Source organism: Bombus affinis, chromosome 6 (genome assembly GCF_024516045.1).
Source record: "Bombus affinis isolate iyBomAffi1 chromosome 6, iyBomAffi1.2, whole genome shotgun sequence".
Taxonomy (NCBI): Eukaryota; Metazoa; Arthropoda; class Insecta; order Hymenoptera; family Apidae; genus Bombus; species Bombus affinis.
In genome coordinates, this window is record NC_066349.1 from 430079 (window position 1) to 450919 (window position 20841).

At 33.6% G+C, this 20841-nt stretch overlaps 1 protein-coding gene across 15 annotated transcripts in view; it reads right to left on the reverse strand.

Moving 5' to 3' along the window:
• LOC126917842 (negative elongation factor D) overlaps positions 1-20841 on the reverse strand; it is a 48373-nt gene that overhangs the window by 391 nt on the left and 27141 nt on the right. For 9 of the 15 annotated variants that reach the window (XM_050725183.1, XM_050725176.1, XM_050725180.1 and 6 more), the window contains exons 6-12: positions 19648-19778; positions 14830-15017; positions 14490-14742; positions 14201-14411; positions 13981-14040; positions 213-353; positions 7-136 (exon numbers count right to left, since the gene is read on the reverse strand). In XM_050725183.1, coding sequence (XP_050581140.1) covers positions 7-136; positions 213-353; positions 13981-14040; positions 14201-14411; positions 14490-14742; positions 14830-15017; positions 19648-19778 — 1114 coding nt within the window. The other 6 variants (XR_007711094.1, XR_007711092.1, XM_050725185.1 and 3 more) reach the window with 6 other exon arrangements.

Sequence of the window (20841 nt, forward strand, 5' to 3'; positions counted from 1 at the left end):
ACTCACCTATAAATTCTGAAACAAGATCATTGTCGCTATCACCACGCATTGTACCTGTAATTTCTTCATCTTCAACCATAGGAAGGAATAAATGAATAAATTCAGCTGTATATGGTGGAGCTATTGCTTCTAAAACCTAATACAATATCATCTTAGTATCATTAAGCATGCTGTGTATGTACATATTTATTTAAAAAATAATTTTACAATACCTCTGTAACAAAATACCTAATTAACGATACATCTGTGTCTCCACGTTGCCAACACTGTTTGATGTAACACACTACTGGTACCACGCAACCTCTACTTAATAAGTTCACCATTCTATCAATTAGCATTTTTTTCATTTCCAACTGAAAATTAAAGGAGAAAGGTTATTAATTCACAAAAATAATAAGTATAAAATTAAAATAATAAATATAAAAGCTACTAACATTCGTTTTACATTCGTTTTCTTAACTACTTGTTTAAATACATGTTAAACAAATTAATAATAAATTATAAACTTACTCATAATGAATGCCCAAAATGGCACAACTAAGAATGAAATGATTACAAATGAAAAAAGCGAAACTGAAGAATGAATTATTTTTTTAATCTTTTGGGTAACATAATTCTCGGAACTATATGCCTTAAGAGTGACATTCTTTTCGATATATATGTTAAAAGAAATTCATTCTATATCAAGTAATTGATTATATTATATCAAATTTGATTGAACTTTACTCAAGGACAAAAAAATATTGATTTTTTGTATTTTTAATCTTGTATTTTTCGATACATAGAATTTGAAAATACAAGTTTTAAGTTGCGTAATCTAGTGGTTCAAAAGTTATGACTATATAAAATTGAACATTTCCAGAATATACTGCACATTATTTTAACGCCATATTGGCTTCTATCCATGTTCCGTACAATGATTGGACTCCATGGAACCACTGAATGCACGTGAATTGCAGTCATTTTGACGGGTTAAGTCAAATGTATTTGGCTACATGTATTTTGCGTATGTTTGATCTTTCACCCTGATATAACTTTTATATTTACCTCATAATACTTTTTCCAATGTCTCCGGGGTATTCACTTGTGTATTTTTGCGTCGTTACTTTTATTTTCGTCTTATTTTCTTTTTTATCGCTTTTTTATAGTCTTTTGTTTTATTTTTTATTCCTTTTCATTCATTTCAAAAGTTATGCCAGATTAGCTGTAGAAGGATACGTACATAAAACAGTTAATCACAGCGTGGAATTTGTAGATAAAACGACATTGGTTTTGGTCCGGATTAGGATTTATTTCCCAGGCGTCGTGAGACGGTCGATTACGTTAGTATAAGCTAATTTTTTCGCGAATTTAATTACAACTTCTTATGGTATGCATACTCAAAAAATAAAATTCAATTGGCAACCAACTAAAGACTAAAAAAAGGTCGCTTCTATGATGACATATTTGTCGATCGCCTATGCGAATGTTTACATCGACATTTTTTCCGTCATAAGAATATCGATTTGATGGCATTGTTGATGGCCGAAATCCGAAGATATTACATTTTTTAAAAAGTAAGCGTAAGTCGAGAGTACGTGAATGCTCTTCTGTGCGGTTCACTCATTGGATGAGGTATGGGTAGAAGCCAATATGGCGTTAAAGTAACAATATTCTAAAAATGGTTAGTTTTACATAATTGCAATTTCTGAACCACTGAATTTCGCAACTTCAAACCTGCATTTTCAGATTCATTAACCCATCGAAAACATAAAAAATTTCGTATAATTGTACATAAAAGAAGTCAATAATTTTTGATCCTCTAAAATAATATTCAATCAAAATAGTAATTTTTCTTCAAAATAAAAGTTCATTAATTGTTATTCAAAAATACGGAATAATATATGTCAAATTTATTACGAAGATATTTTAAAACATCCGCAAAATAACTTTAATTATATAGAATATTTGATTTTATTTGTATTATTGCAAATATTTTAAGAAGTATCCTTAGAAGAAGAAAATGCTTTGTGAAAAGTTGTCGAAGATCGAGGGCGACATTGTAGATAATAGAATATAAGTAGGATGTTGCTAGGTAGAGATACAATCATATCAGAGAGCTGTAATGTCGCCCGAAGGATGTAGATCGTCGCAATGTCAATAATCTCTATCGCCGCGATAGTGCGTGTTATCTAAATGTTCGAAAAGCGTGTGGATCACTTTCAGCTTTTGACTTAGCGGTAATAAAGATACTCTCGGCGAAAAAATCGGCTATATTAACCGTTTGAGCCCCAGGGGTCCTTGAAAAAACAGGGTCGAAAGTCCGAAACAGCGCGATAGCGCTTGTCTTAATCGATTGCGAAGAGAAACAAGCGACGCAATAGCGCTCGTCATATTTGTTATTTTTATAAAATACATCTATATTATTATACATGCGTGCTATTAATTTATAAATATTTCAAGTTTTGTTCAATAAAAATTATTGAGAAGATAACAATGAAATACAAAATATCGTCAGTTGTCCGTAGCGTTCAAATGTTCTGGGTCTTTTCGGCACAAAAACTAAACAGCGCGATCGCGCTGCTTGGGATTCAAACGCTTAAGAGATCACTCGAGGGAAAAATCCATAAACAAGAATGCAGCTATAATTTATTCAACGAGACGAGAGCCAATAGTTGCGGCCGCTGCAATCACATTTTATTTGTGTCTACTCTCTTATCCTGCTGGACAGATTATAGGGACAATAAAAGAGAACAACTGCGACATTTCGAATGGGTCCACAAAACTTATTTCTCCTAAGCTAGGAAACTGTGAAGAGAAAAGGACCTCTAGTCAAGGCCTTTCTTGACAGCGGCGCATTGCACAACGGGACCGTTGATCCAAAACGAGGAAAGAACACATTTTTCATTGTCTCTTGCTTTCTGTCCCAATGGAAGTAATATTAAGTTATCCGGAAAGTTCTTTTCATTTTTTAAATAGGAGGTAAGTATAAAATATACTTCCTTCTGTGTACCTTTCTTAAATGATGTATGATCCTTTCTCTTCTATCACCTTTTGCCATCTCTCCGGGAGCCTCATAATGCCATTTTTCCAAAATTCTCTTGATTTACTTTTAAAATATTCTTCGAGGTCGTTTTTCACTTTGTTTACTGATTTGAATTTTCTATTGCGAAGAAAATTCTTTAGGGAGAGGAACAAATAATAGTTCTATGGTGCAAGGTCTGGAGAGTATGGAGGATGTGGTAAACATCTAGAAGCTTCGTTCGCACTGCTAAAGAAACGTGTGGCCCCGCGTTATCGTGGTAGAACACGACGCTACGTCTGTTCACCACTTCAGGACGTTTTGTGATAATGGTTTCCTTAAGTTTTTCGAGTTGGGTGCAATATTTTTCATTGTTGATCGTTTATCCTTCCGGAACTAGTTCGTAGTAGAGGATACCCTTCCAGTCCCATCAAATTGAAAGCAGTACCTTCTTCGGGTGAAGTCGAGGTCTTGCTACCGTTGGAGGACACTTATCTCGACTCGACCAAGATCGCTTGCGCGCAGTGGTGTCGTAGAGAATCCAACTTGCATCCCCAGTAATTAATTTTTTGAAAAATGGCTCTCTTTTGTTGCGTTGAATTAGCAAATCGCATGTCGAGATTCGATTCAGGAGATTGCTCTCCGTCAGTTGATGGGGGACCCAACACTTCGTAGCGATTAACGTACCCAAGCTTTGTTAAATGCTCATGAATCGTTGTTCGCGGAATGTTTAAAGCATCTGCTATCTCACGAACACTAGACCTTGGGTTTTCATCGAGGTAGGCGTTGATAAGATCAGTATCAGTGGTGGATGGATGTTCGCTGCGATCTTCATGTTCCAGATTAAAATTTCCGGCTCTAAACCTCCTAAATCAATTACGGACTGTTTGAACAGTTATAAACCGATCACCATAAACGTTACAAATCTCCTTTGCAGTGTTTTTAGACGTACTGTCTTTTTTAAAGCAGTGAAACATAACATGACCAAAATGCATCTTTTAGTCTCCCATTTTTCACCACGCAGAAAACACTCGATACATTTTTTACTAACGTCGAGAACTGTTTTCTTGTCTTACTAGAGGATAACTAGTGACCACACGATTGACGGTAGAGTGATCTGGTTGTTTGTTTACTTAAACAAAACAAAACAAGGCGAACGCGGAAAGAATTTTCCGGACGATCTAATACTTGTCCGCGGACGTGCTTTTTACGGGTTTTTTTCCCTCCGGATGATGCATGTCTACCAACAGTTGTCTGTCAGTGTGGACACAGTTTTTATCAAAGAATTAGTTCTAGACTTGAGTTTTGTCTCCCGTTTTCTGCGCATTTTTCATGAAAGACATATGCTGATTGGTTGTGATACGGCTCTGTAAACAATTGTCTGCTAGTATGAACTAAGCTTAAGATATTGTCTCAACAGTTAGGACCTAGTTTTTGGTATTACACAGAGGCAAGTCCGGCCAATCGATCAACGGTTGAAAAAGAAAGATTGATATGTCCAATTAAAGTATAACCGAATTTTAGAATAATATTGTGTTTGGATTCGTTTTAATCAAGAAAATCTCACTAACATGTTAATGAAATCTTTTGTTAATAAAAGTTAAGGAAATAAAAAGTTTCGTTACTGTAGTAGTGTGGTCTGGCCGATACAAAAGCGAAAGCACATCTCACTATGCAGCTCTTTTGAGTGTGCGGAGTCTGTTCGATGTTTAGAGTCCGTCATAAAACGGTCGTCAATCATAGGTCGGATTTCTTCAGCTACGTGGAAATAATGTTATTTGTCGATAGCTATTGTAAGCGGTTGATGTAGTTTTTTGATTAGCTGTCATTTTGGGGGGTTATAAAGAGAGACTATCTGATCGAGTATAAGGGCGCGAGAACGTCCAAGTGACTGGAAAAGCGACTGTACGCTGTTTTATTACGACGTGTGATGTACGTTCTGTCTTGAAGGTAATGTATCCCTGTGCGCGCTTTTTCCGAAATCTCATAGGAACAACCGAACTAAGTAACGAGTCACGATGTAGCGGCATATGAATCATAGGACGATACGAATCGAGAGTGACTCATGTTGTTGTGCCTCGGAGTATCAATGCCGTTTCAATTTACGAGATTTAGAAGTAAACGTACTCCGTACAAAACAATATCGCCGTTATGTGTTATCGTCAAGCGGAATCAAATTTGAACTTTCTATTACTCCACCGATCAAAATATAAATAGACGAACATCCTCTCTAAGACCAGTCTAGAAAGCGAGCTAATATATTCAAATAGTTGAACAATTAAAGAATTGAATAGCATTGAGCGAGCGATGATTACGACAGAATACGCTATCTCTGTACTTATACTTAAAGTGATTTATATATAATTGACTATTACAGCTTTATCACGCGTCTCTTTATTAGACAAATCAATACGTGTAATACCACCTCAACGGTATGCAGTAACAAGATACCGTCTATACATATAAATATAATATATGTGATACACTTGATATTTCAACATAATAATATAACTATAGTAAGATACACATTTTAAGATTGCTATTTGAATATGAAGTTAATTGGTTAATATTTGTGGAAGTTATAGAATACTCATTACAGATATATACAAAAAGAAGACTATAAAAATATTCGAACGCATACATTATTTCTTATTATTTGTATATCTTACCTGGTATATTAATATTTAGTTAATCCAGTTTTGGCTCGAATAATATTTCTAAGAGAGTTTTCCATATTATATACTAATTTCTGTGTAATATCTATGTTTTATGATTATTCCATATTTCAATAATATACTTGATTTTCTACCCATTTCAGAGTAAAAATGTTCTATTGGATTCAGCGCAGATAGCATGTTTAGGTTGAGAGATGTATTCTATAGTATCCATTCTTTCATAATGCAAGCACATAGTTTTGAATAATTATCCCATTGAAAGTGGAAGTTGTTTACTTCAGATTTCCTTTTAATATATTTAACCGTTTGAGTCCCAAGCAACGCGATCGCGCTGTTTAATTTTTGTGTCGAAAAGACCCAGTACATCTGAACGCTACGGACGACTGACGTCCGTATTTGGTATTTCATTGTTATCTTCTCAATAATTTTTATTAAATAGAACTTGAAATATTTATAAACTAATATTACGCATATATAATAATATAGATGTATTTCATAAAGTAACAAATATGACGAACGCTATTGTGCCGTTTGTTCCTCTTCGCAATCAATTAAGAGAAGCGCTATCGCGCTGTTCGGGGATTTTTCGACCCTGTTTTTTCAATGACCCCTGGGACTCAAACGGTTAAATAATTGTATTTGTCTAAAATCTTGTCTATAAATACTAGATTCCGGCATCATTGGCTGTCATACAACCCCACATCACGACAGAAACACCTCCGTGTTTTACCATCAGAACTAAATTTCACATTTCCATTTTAGTACTATGTATTTTACACATAATTGAATCCATCAAACTGAAAAATGTTGAATTTAATTTCAGCGGAAAATATGATAGTATTCCAGAAATTAATGTCTTTAGTAAGATAATTTTATTTTAGTAACACATTTTTTCGCAAAATTTAGTCTCTTTTGTATGGCTTTATACGGCTCTTCTTTGCAACTCTAACGTAAAAATTGTCTGCAGTTGCGAAGCCGATATATCCATATTTTTTACGAGTAATTATTTTTTCCGCTCGACGCGTCAACTCTTCCAGACCATATTTAGGCTTTATTTGTAAGATTTCCTATGTTATTTCATATTTTCATAATATAATGGATCGTCGATTTGCTTCTATTAAAGAGATCGACTATTTTTCTGAAATATTGTCCTGCTTTCTGCAGTTTTAATATTAATTCACTTTTCGCACTTTTGTATTTCAGACTTTTTCGAATCCATAATGACTCTGATAATTGTAACTGATTACAACATTTAACTCGCTAAACAATGTCTTAGCATCAACTGAATTCATCGATACTAACATTTATAACGTGAATTTAATGTAGACATCGCCCCAAGCGTTCCAATAATTTTGTGACCCCTTTTTTGCGTATTTTTGTAATGAGTATTCTAACTTTTATAAATATTATTCGGTTCGCTTTAAATTCTACGTACACAATACTCATACCTGTATTCTACAGTGGTTATAGTATTACCTCGAAATATCAAACGTATCTCATATATTTTTATTCTTTAATGTTTCAATAACGAGCGTCGAATACTTTTATGAATCATTGTATATACTATAAACAATAGCTAAGTTTCAGTTGGGTCGCAAGGCTGCCGGCAACCAATATTAAACGCGCACGCTGTTACAGGCACAAAATTATAAGCAGAATTCACTAGGCGCATATCTCGCAACTATGATCGACATGCAATTACACGTGCAGGAAAAAGTTGTTCAGAATCATGCATCCGACGACATATTAAAAAATCATCGAAGTCAGAAAAAACGTAACGGTTCTACAATTTCACCGACAGCAAATTTAATGTTAAATTTAAAAAGCTATTGTCTATTGAAGATATATTGAAATCATCATTCCATTGATCCATTACCGTTTAAAAGAAAGGAGTTTCTTTTTTATCATTAAAAGAATATAATAAATAGTTAATTTCTCTTTTTTAGGCCAACTTAGTTGTTTGGTTATTCTCATACTTGTGTGTTTCAAATAGAAAGGTATGAACTTTTCCGTACAACTGTAGAATTACATAATATTTACGTACTAGTGTAGAATATGGAACCACCGGTAAGATATTTTCCATTATTATAAACTGTTACTGTTAAAGGTTTCATTTTCGGTAAACGATCGCGATGAGTGAAGGAATCCGAAGTTGATACCATAACGGGTGCATATTTTGTCGACAATATTTTAACATCACAGACATCTCTCATTTTAGTACCACAATACCATTATTATCTTCCAGTAATATCATCTCACCTCTTTTCAGTGGGTAAGACAACGTATTTTGGCATAAATCTCTTATTGTGACATACGGTTCCAACAACATGTGTTTTGACATTGAAAAATTTAAATGCTAGTTCATAACTAGTATAAAAACGATCGACAAACAAGGTACGCCCTTCGTTTAACAATTTTTTTGAAAGCTCAGTGCAAACGGTATTTGTTGTCGAGTGCCGCTACACATATTTATGGAATTTAGTCGGTATGTACTGCCTAAATATTAGTCTTCCTCTCCAAGGAACCATTGTCTAGTCGACTGCAATATCTGGGTCTGGTGAAAAGACTTTTTGAGAACTGTTCATTAGTATGTATACAAGTGGTAACATTTTTCCAAATCTATTATTAGGTTCTATGTCTTCGTTGTTTTCAAAGTGCAAATTCGCTAATAATAATTCAAATCGATTACGAGACATTATGATATGCGGAAACAGAAAGTTGTAAATAGGGTCCGTTGTCCAACATTTAGTTAGCAGCATCTGTACTAGACCCATCTAAATCAACAATGTTTTCATTCCTTTGGTAGTAGTGGGTTTCCATCTCTTCATTCGAGCGTGTTCAATGCTTGGATGTTGAAGCGATTTTTGATCTGTACATCTGTTCGTTTCCGTGACTAGAAGGCTTATCGCTTTTTCATTCAAAAATAATGAAAGCGCTTCACCCAATTTAATATCGAGAGGTAATTCATAAAGGTGGTAATTAACAAAGTCCACATTTCCCGGTAAATGTAAATGATTCTCGTTTGCTGCTAAACTTGTTTCACTGGATATTGTTCAATGAACCAACAGTCAGTATTGATCAATTCATCCTTTTCTTCTATAGCTAGTTTTTTAAATATTTCCTCAAGTTGTCCATTGTCATATGCATCCTCATTATCCGAACTTGAACTTGATGAAATTTCATTTCTAGCCTTTCTTATAAAACTAACTACTTCTTCATCACTATTCCGTTCACTTTCAATTATATTTTTACATTGTCTAGCAAACATTTTGAGACTAAAAGAATCACAGATATGCTTGTTAGAGAAAAATATTTCTCAGCGGAATAAAGGTTCTGGCGTAAATGCCATGGCACTTCACATAGAGATCTCTCACAGTCCTCTTTTCGAAAAACTTATCGCTTTCCCCACTAAGTGGCCAGATCCTTTATTCTTTGTAATAACACAAAGGCTCGATGACGTTAGGTCGCAGGCCACGCACCTCAACATCGGATTGCATCGGATCGCTATTCTAGTTAATCACTCTGGATCTACGCGCCACGGATTTAAACCCCGCGAGAAACTTGATCGATTTGCGCGGTGCGATCAACGTATTAATAATACATGTTTGAAAGATCTAGTCATGATTTATGCCGATTAAAAATATACAATGACCAACTAGATTTATATAAAGATTGGCGTTACCGTCTTTGAAATATTTGGGAAAATTTTGCATTCTGTTTTCTCCTTGCCTATTGAGAGAGCCACTATTATATCGTATCAGTCTATGACAAGACGGAAGTTTGAATAGGAGAGATGAAAGTGGCGTCATACATGATAGTTGATTATTAATGAGATCTCAATGGTATCTTACAAGAATTTGCGAATAATTCATTTAAGACTACAAGTATACAAGAAAATGTTATTCCTGCAAATGTAAACAATCGTGGATAACTGTTGCATACAATAACATTAGTCGAGGGATCACGAGTTATGTTGCGACAAAACATACCAATTTCTGTTTGCTTGATAAACGACGCAATGGGAATCGTAAAGAAATTTACATGGCTTTCCAAGAGATCAGCTGGGAGAGGGGTAATTGCTGGATTTATTACTTATAAAATTTGACAAAGAATCAATTGGAAGCAGATTCAAAGATACGAATTAGCCATATCTGATTTAGCACCGAACAAAATTTTCAATAAACCGCATGACGAAAGAGCACTTGCGGAAATGCAAAAATTACGAGGGCTTCTTTCACGAAAAAACAATTGAGGTCTACTTCCTACAAACAACGTATAAATACAAGACACAAGTGTACTTGAAACAAGAAATTAGTAATAAAAAACACGGACAAAATCAGCTTTGAGCGACAAACTTATGTACAAGAACCTATATATAGGACGAAGTACACTTCCAGAGACTGCTCAATTTCATCGTTTCTACAGTCGAACGAACGGGAGAACGATCAGATAATGAAATGGGTGAATAATAGGTAATTTGTAACAACAATAGTTAACAACGAAGAAAATGAAATATTTCGCAAATGGGACCGATCAGTGAATTACCTACAAAATGTAAATGCTTTCATCTTGATGCTTAATCTAGTCCAGAGCAATCGGGGAACATACATAAAAAGTATATTTTTGCAAAACAGATAGTTTACAAAAACAAATGCAAAAGAAATTTGTAACGTATCTAGCAGGTAAACATACCTTATGAGATGCAAAAGAAATCGTCTTGATTTGTTAAGTCGTATTAGAAAAATCGACAAACGTGAAATATCCCCTTTTCTACATAATTACCGATTATGTTTTTCACTTGCGGCATCCCATTGAAGTGCCATATCTATCTCGTTTTCTCTTGTTATATCTATCTTCTCACTTTTCGAGCTGTGCATGAGTCAATCCTTAGAAGAAAAACACTATTCTAAAAATCTATATTTCAAGCAGTCGGGCAGTTTCAATTCGGTAAATCGTCTTTGGAAGAGAGAGAGAAAGAGAGAGAGAGAGAGAGAGAAAGAGAGAGAGAGAGAGAGAGAAAAGAGAGAGAGGGAACCCTTGAAATCGGTCCGAAACTGTCGAATTACCTAAAAAGTATCGGGCAACCCAAGCATTCCTACGTTGCGAGTACCCACTACGCCAAAGCCTGTAATCTCGAGTACCCGTACATTCAAATCTGCAGCAGATTATTAAGTTTTTTTCAAACATATGTAATTTCAAACGTAATATTTTGTTTTCCTTTTTCATTTTTTCTTACGTTTCCACTGTCGAGTTAAACATATGCATGTTAAACATATTACTTTTATAAGAAAAAACTTGTCACATTAGGTTAATTTTAAAACCGAGCGATATTACAAATAGACCGGTAATTCGTAACCTTTTGTTTATCACGGATTCTCTTTAAATACAACGATTTGGCTCAAAATTTAAATCCCTAATGTGCCAAATATGTACATTTGAAACGCCCATAAAGAACCTCCAAATTTAGAGAGAAGTGATTTATTATAAATAAATAAATAAATAAATTTACTAAATACATTTTATTCGAATAATATAATAACTTGTGTATGAGACTTTCGCGGCTCTCGGAGTTCCACGGACCATAGGTTAAGGACCGCTGAACTAGACCATTCTTTCAAGCGAAATTGAACTTTTTCTTTATAAGCAGACTAATAGGAATATGGCAACTACGCGTGAAATGTAACACTTTCCTAAGATGCGATATGGCAACCATGTCTTCGGCAATATTTGTACCACGAATACATAAATAGCTCTCGACGCTTATACCGAAGTCTACGGAAAGCTGCCTGAAAATTGAGTCTTGACTAGTTTTTAAAACTCAACGTGGAAGATAAGAAAGTTCTTGTTCTGCGTATGCGTGACATACTATGAATGTTTCAAGCATAGACAGAGACATTCTATTCATCCTAGTCTGTCTCGCAAGAACGCGGATCTTGTTGACATTCCATGTAGACAAGACAATATTTCCACTTCTGTTAACTTTACTAACTTTGATAATTAGATTGGAAATAATTCCTAACTTCACCATTCTAAATCATTGAATGGCAGAGCGAAACATCTAATTTTACGTCGATATTTCAGAACATGCGACAAAAAGTACCATAAAGTGATGGATCTATTCCGTATCTCATCGGTGATGGAATTAAATAGCTTCTTGTTTATGCTAGTGTGAACTAAATAGATTCTTACCTATGTTAATGTGGATCTCAATAGGTTCTTGTAGATGCTATAGTTTAACCCGTGCAATACTTTGCCTCTTGTGTAACACTTGTATAAGGACCAATCAACTCGATATACGGGCGTGAGTATTCTCATTCCCTCTCTGATCATATAAACAAGTCTCAACACTTGTTAGGGGAAACCGTTTAAAGATTGAGTTGTGTCTAATCGTGAAAGGTCGACATGGAACGTCATCGAAGTCCGCGTTTGTGTGAGACGGACAAAAATCATTAAAGTGTCTTTGTTCTGTCTGAAGTATTCATAGCATGTTACGCATGTGCAGACCGAGAACCCTTTTGTCTTCTATGTTGATTTTTTACAACTAGGAAAACTTTTTCAATTTTTCGGCGGTTAATTGTATGATATGCAGCTATACTGTTATGCGATGGAGATGTTAAGATTAGGCAAAACTTACACACATTTTTTTAAATGAAATCATATAACTTTCAATAAACTAATCGATGGAGCAAACGAAATTGTTATCTCCTATAAAATAAGTATTAACCTATTTATATCAAATATATATACATATAGGAAATATTATAATTTTACTATTACAAGATGATATTGATACACATACTTATGACTCTAAAACGACACGAAGCAGGTTTTTCCTAAGGAGATAATTAAACAAAAATGCTTTCATTGTGAGCATGAAAAATAGATGTAGTGGATGAAAAGAATTCAAGAATCAGATATAGTTGACATAATTTTTGTTGTTTCTTTGGAAATGCAATGATAATTATTCTACGATAATCTATCGTGCGATATAACACATCCCACTTATATAACAGTCAAAACATTGTTATACCAAAGTTGAACGAGGATATTTGATAAGAACAAGAAGCGTTTCAAGTCCGAAAGAAGTACCAACGCCAGTCTTTTTTAGAAAAGAAAATGAAAAACAAATAGTAGCTTACATTAAATTAATACATAATATTTCACGAGCTACTGTATCTGATATCCTTAACCCTTTCGCTACGAGTGTCACCTATAGGCGACATCCGTGTGACGACCTGTGTGTACGAGCGTCGCCTATAGATGACGTCCGCGCGATGACATATGCACGCTTTCCGTCGCAGTGCTCCGTTCAGTACCGCTATTCCGGCGGCACGGTGGCCCGTACAGCGGTGTCACTTCGATGAAGCACACTGCCGTAGCGAAAGAGTTACGAAGGCAGCGCAGCAGTATCATTTACATCTGATGTACTCAACGCAACAATTGCCAAATAAATTCTTATTGGTAGGCGGAAGAAAGATGCTATTTTTTCTATTATGTGTAATTTATCAACAAAACTATCTTTGATAATGTTGGTTTACTGAACAGACAGTTACTAATACTAGCCGGGAGAAAATCCTTATTGGCATAAATCAATTACGATTATTATTGATCGATAAATATCGAATTCACTTATAATTTGAATTTACTAATATTGTACACACACTAGTATCAACATAATAATGCTTTGCTTGTGTAGAATTGTCGTGCTTAAAACCTTTTGAATTATTTGAATTCGTTTACATTATAAATATTGTTGATTTGTCGTGGAAATTCTGAAATGATTATCAAGAACTGACGACTTAACGGTCATGAATTTCTTTCATTGAGGTTATGTAAAAGAAAATGTTTATGCAAACTAAACCACAATAGTTGATAAACTAACGAGTTCTTTTCCACAAAAAGGATAGATTATAAACACATTCCGCAGCATCATAATGCTATGAATAATATGTAAAAAATGCTAACAACTCTTTAAAGCTTTAGAGGAAGAAGACAAGCATTAACAATTAAGTTAATATCTTTGAATATTGAAAAATTTAAACCAATTCATTACTTTCATTGTGCTATGTCATAAACTTTCTAATAAAATCATACAGAAAATATCTAAATTTTTCTCATTACTATTCATCATTTTGCAGAAAGAAATACGCCGTGCCATTTCAGGAAATATAAGGATAAATTAATTATTTTTTAATACAAATATGTTAATACCTTTTTATAGGGAATTAGTTGTATCGATCAGTGTATTAAAAATTATATGATTCCACTAAAAAAATATACGTAGTTGTCATCAATCTTAAATACCTTCATCTGCAACATCCTGTTATATTTCACGACATTCTGTCGATCTCTTGTAATCTTGTCCTAAAAGTATATTCTTCTACCTAGCGTACTTTTCGAAATATTTGCGATAGTAAATTAAAGTGGATACACTCTGTATATATACAGTCTGTAGTATACACTCTGTAGTATACACTGTGCATATTGATATTAATTGTTAAACATATGGTTAAAATATTCTTACCTGCACAAGTATTTCCAGTTCGTCTTGTTTACTTTCAAATAACTGTACAAGAAGTTGTAACACTTTTGGATGCAGTAAAGAATGGCAAACTACAACTTCATCAAGTAATGCAAGATGTACAGGACAATGTTCTGTGCACAATTTAAAATATGATGGTTCAGTTACAGTACACTCCACCCATCTAATTATACCTACACTTACAACAGGAAATCTAAAAGAATGTAGATTTTACTATATATAGAAATAAGAAATATCATATGACCACTAATATAATTTGTATACATTATACCTTATGCACTGATATAAAGTTTGTAATTCTGCTATCAATTCGGTAGATCCTTTATTAATGTTACAAATGTTATGGACTTTTTCTATAGCTTGAATAGTTGTTTTTAATTCATCCTTATTTAATTTCCGTGAATGCCCCTTCTTGGCTGGAATATCACATACACTAGCTGCATAAGCTAATAAATATATGTATTTAGATTTATGCTCAGGATTAATTTTTACACCCGGTTTAAAAAGTGCATCAACTAATAGTTCTGGAATTAATGGATTATTATTTTGTATATATTATAGTAGCTGTAAAAACAACAAATTACAATTTTATACATTATGTATATTAATACCTAAGAATTGTGGATTACGAAGTAATTCTATAGGAGGTGGTTCCGCAGTAGAATAATTTCGAAATAATACAGTAATATCAGCAGGATTTAAGGTATTCCGTGATAACATGGATGCAAGTGCTTGACATGCACTAGGGCTACTTGAAGCTCCATTAAGTGCCATTGTTATTGGAGTAACATCATGATGGCTGTAAATATATACATATATAATATATATATATGAATTATAAAATAAGTACAATAATGTTGTAATTATTAAATTTTTAATTAATTAAAACTCGGTGTTAATTAAATGATGGTTATTCCCATGAATTCAACATGAATTATATTTTTAACAAATAGAATAAACAGACAACAAATTACCTACACTTCAATAAACAGCTTTTGCTAACAATTTTGTGAGTTGTTTTTGATAAAAATGATTTCAAACAAAGAATAGAAAACAATATATTTCATTAATGTTAATATAATATTTTCAGAAAGCAAACAGTTGATATAAAAATAATATATGTATCTACTAAATAGGGAAACAACCAACTTTTTTTCTGAAATCAGATAATAGCATTCAATTTATAGAAAGTAATCGTTAACAAATTTTGAATTACGACATAGAAGAAAATCTTCAAATCGTTAAAAATGAAAAATACCGAACGAAGTACAAGAAAGTTCATCATGTCTGTAAGAGTGCGCATAGGAACATTATATTAGAATTATTTTTCAGTTAAACACCTTGTTTTAGCTCTAAAATTAATGGGTTCCTGACTGATTTATCCTGACTGAGAGATGAATGAAAACTAAGTGATGCGGCAAAATTGACTATGAAAATCCACCATAAGAAGACGAAGTCCCGACAAGCATTCGTATATTTAGATGCATCAAAACGATTATAGACCTCACAGATGCCAATACTAAAAATGTCTTATTGAGGATCAATTTGTCAGGAAAAAAAACTCCACAAATATACGACTACGTTGGGGAACTACTTGAGCCTACCCAGAGAGAAAAGTAAGGCATTGAAAAACGCAGATTGGAAATATGAAAATTATTATTAATACAAGAACTGTTCACAAAGCAACGACGATCACATTGTTGTTCTGCGAAGATTACAAACGCGTCGTAATGCGCGAAAATTATGAAATAAAAATTATTAAAATATCGAACAATATTACATCTATATTTATTACTGAAGATACAATGAATAAGATATTTGAATTGGAATATTGAATAAACCACATGTTCTCGTGACTATCCGGGAACGTTTTCATAATTAACAATAAATATGCGAGATTCGTTGAAATTGTGCAAAATCTGAACGACAACTTTTTCGAAGAATACTCCCTAATAGATCGTGACTTTATGTCTAAGTCCTATTTTATATGATGAGTTAATAGAACAATGAAACAATTAAAAAATTTAAAGAGATAAATTTTTTCTTCTATTCCTCTACGATTTCTTAAAAAACGTATAAATCAAATATGTAAAGGAATAAGATAGATTATGTTACATTAAATGAATTAAAAATTATTTGTGAAGTATATAACGCGCAAAAGACGTTTATCTGGAACGCTGGAACGCTATGTAGTAGTATTCTTAGATAAAAATACCGTATTATATTTCCCGGATTGAGGAGGGAAGAAGACGTAAAAAATTCCATAATGCTTATTTCACACGGTCCAACGCGATAAGACAGTCAACAACATTATGAAAAACGCTACATATGAAAAAAGTAGGTTTGACAAAAAAAGCAAACGCAATATGAAATCATTCTATGTTTAGTAAAAGTCAACGGTAGGTATTCGGCGAAATGAGGACAGGGATTTGAGGATCCATATAAGATAACGGAAGATTTGCCTGCAAAGTTTAACAAGTAAACGCGAAATACGACAAGCAGTTAAAAATAAAAAGAAATGTATCGCAGAATAATACTGATAATGATACCGATAACGACATCCCTTCGAACATCGGCGACATCACAAAAATAGATGGTGATTTCTAAGAAGGATGCTTGAAGTTACAGAAATTTAAAATCCGAAAGAGCCAAACCCAAAAGACAATTTTAAGATCAACGGACATATCATGCTGCATCAACCTTCTCAGATTGATATTCTAAATCCAGTGCGAATTGTGGCATAGCCGTTCGAGAACCAGACTGTATGGAATGTTGTACATTCTGTTAACGTACATACCGATACACCAGTAGACGTTATACTGTATGTTTCTACTATATCATGGGATGTTTGTTGCTTGCCTTGTCTCGAGAGTACTACAATCTTAGTAATCTCAGAAATCATTCCGGAGAACAATATATACTAAACTATACATTGCGTACTGCAGACAGTATTTGAAGTAAACTTAAAATAATGAAAAGTTTCGCTATCATATAAACAGTATGGCAGAGACGGCCGTGTTTGTGGAATAAAATTAATCAAATACTCACACAGTTTCTCTAATTTCTTATATGTTGCAGATCATAAGACAATCCATTAAAATAAATTACCTATTAAACGCTACGGATGCCTCTCAGTCAGGTTAGTCGTGCCGGTACTCGATATTATTTGGCAAATAAGTCTATGTGGTCCAGAATAAAGGAATATCAGATAATACAGCGAAGAGGGCGAGATTTTATTATCTTATTATTCACAGTATTTCATAAACCTTCGCATAATATTATACGTTTTTTCTCAATTACTCCATTCTCGAGAGAACATACGTTCTTTTTCCATTTTTTAATCTTGTCAAGAACAACGAAGTTATTTTGAATGATAATATTACATAAAGAAAATTTCAAGCTTTAACAGCCACAGACTTGTATCTACAGATATCCTTATTCTCAAATATCATATAAGGATGTGTAGTTTTAAAATAAACTTTTATTGTTATTTACAATGTAAAATAAGTTTAAACAAGTAAATCTCATTACTAGCTAGGCATTATGTCCGTGAGACACCACTCCGAGATTTTAATTTATATGAATGCGGTACTACCCTGCAATCCCCCCCCCCTCCCCCGAGTGCAGTGTCTACGAAGATTTCCATCACGTAAAAAAAAAACGGCATATTATGTTTATTTTCTGACAAAATCCAAAATTTCCCTATATTAGTAAATAAACAAGCAACAAACATTAATCTTTAAAGCTTACACAATTTTCGCATTTCTCTCTATTCCTGTTACTATTACTAGTCTCTTCCTCTAATTATTGTAACTAGTCATTACTATCATTATCATTACTATACTTATATACGTTGTATGCTTGCTACATGACATTATCAAATGTAATATCATATGCATGTATACGATGTCCTATGATCGATGATATTAGGTCATCCCATAAGTTCGTGCCGACTTTTGTGTATACATTTCATGTGTCGATTTATAAACATACGGCGATAAGGGGTCAATGCACTTGAGCTTAGCTGATCGAGAACAGGCTAGAGCAGATTTTCGTGGGTATAAGATCGTAATATAGTAAACACAGCGACTTCTAACAGTAAAAAATCATGAGTGAAATGCGTATCCATTTTCGATATCTCATGTTATATGAATTTCAGAAAGGAAGTTCTGTAACAATTGCCACGAAGAACATATGTGCTGTTTACGGAGAAAATGCGCTTTCATCTCGCACCTGTAGGAAGTGGTTCCAACGTTTTAGAGCTGGGAATTTCTGTTTAAAAGACGAGGGCGTCCTCCTCAGACAGACGAAGATAAAATTCGGGATCTTGTTGAAAAATCACGAAGTTTGACAGTTCAAGAGATGTTAAATATTCTGAAAATACCTAAGACAACGATTCATAGGTATTTAAAAAAGATGAGGATGGTGTCAAAGTTGAACGTTTGGGTGCCCCATGAACTTACGGAACGGAACCGTCTTGAACGAACGACAGCGTACATGCCATTACTTGCGCGCAATAAACATGAGCCATTCCTTAAACGCCTGGTAACTGGTGATGAAATTGGATACTTTACGAAAACCCTGAACGGAAACGTAGCTGGTCCCAACGAAATCAGCCACCTCAACGCTGTGCAAAATCAGGGTTACATCCACGTAAAGTTCTTTTGTGTGTATGGTGGGATTATAAAGGAATACTCTATTTTGAACTTTTATCTAGTGGTGATACCATTAATTCGGACAAATATTGCACTCAGTTAGAAAAATTAAGGGAAGCACTAGCTGAAAAACGACCAGGTTTAGCGAATAGGAACAACGTTATCTTCCATCACGACAACGCTAAACCGCATGTCGCGAAAAGCGATACAAAAAAATTGTCTGAATTTAATTGCGAAATTTTACCACATCCCCCATATTCCCCAGACATTGCCCCATCTGATTACCATCTGTTCAGAGCATTACAACACTTTTTAGTAGGTAAAAAATTGGAAAATATTGACATTCTCAAAAATAGCTTAGAAAATTATTTTAAAGAAAAACAAGAGAACTTTTATCGAGACGGAATAATGGCCCTACCAAAAGAATGGGAAGAAGTTGTACAACGAGAGGGGGATTACATTTTTTCATGAAACTGAAAGGTATGTAAACAATCTTAACATATATAACCGCCCGAAAAACGGCATGAACTTATGGAATGACCTAATACATTTCATCGCGTGGCTGAAAGATTAAGATAATCAAAATATTAAGAAAACGATATGATAATTTATGTAGTATCTGTTTGTTTGTGCTCTCAATTTAAACAAGTTAGAGAAATTTGGAAAACAAACTTATTAATATTCTTTATTATTAGATTCTATTGATCCTAAGTTGAGAACAATTGAACACTCTGACTGTATATACTCGATAAAATAGTAAAAACTTTTTCTTACTTCTGTTGAGCGCATTTAGTGATTTCCTGAGAAAGCCTTTTCATCATAAATCCACCACGTGATTCTTGTGCAAGAATTTGCAACAATACTTGACTGTAGACGTAAGTGTGTTGTCCATGACATACCATTTTCTGTCAGAAAAAGATTATATAAAGACATTATAATATTTTAAAAATATACTTTTTACTGTAATACAAATACATACTGTAACATTCTAAACATATGTATATCGTCTCTCTATAATAAAAAGCAACTACGAGCAGGAAGGGAAAAGGTAATTAAAATCTAAAAGAAAGCAGAAACTCCCAGAAAACGAAAGCGTTCATTAAGCTGGAGTTAAAGGAATTACATATCATAAGTCTATACTGTATGAAGATAATGATGCCTGGCATAGACTATACATATAGTCAGGACTATACATTCGGTTAATACAACGAGTAAAAAAATTTGAGGGATGATTTCTGAAACTAAAATAAGATGAAAATCAAGAATAAAGAGATTGCGTTTCCTACTTCGTTTTTTAGTTATTAAAAATTAAAAATTAGCCGAAAACACGATTTTTTATTCTTGATTTTTCTCTCATTTTAGCTTCAAGAATCACCACTTAAATTATTCTACACCTGTAGCCGAACACCTTGTATATAGTCCTGGAACTAGCGTCACTGATACGTAGTCAATATAATGGTCAATATAAACTTTAAAAATTTGTGTGTCGATAGTTTTGATAACAAAAATGAACAAATTCAATCCCTGGCTGGGCGAACGTAGGGATGGAAGATAGAGAAATGCGCTGTCAAACTTGTCAAACTTGAAGGTGAAATTTTGCGAAAAGTACAGAAGTTGAAAATGAAACAGTAAAATATATAAAAAATCAACTCCTCCAGTGAAGTAGTTATCCTCAGCTTAGTGGAAAAGTATCCTTTCCGGTATTTCATGGAAGACTGTTGTATGGTAACTACAATTTTTTAATTTTATCTAGACTGAAGTTTTATGTAACAGCAGATTATATCCTGAAATATGTAAAAGAATACCCTAGCAGCATTAGATTTTTTTTTAAATCTTAGCAAACAATTGACACGAAGAACATGATTCCGGAAAACATAATTTATTTTTCTCTTTTTTTCATTCAATTTAATGAATAATCAGTTTTATTATTGTAAAAATTATTACCATATGTTTTCGGATGATGATTTA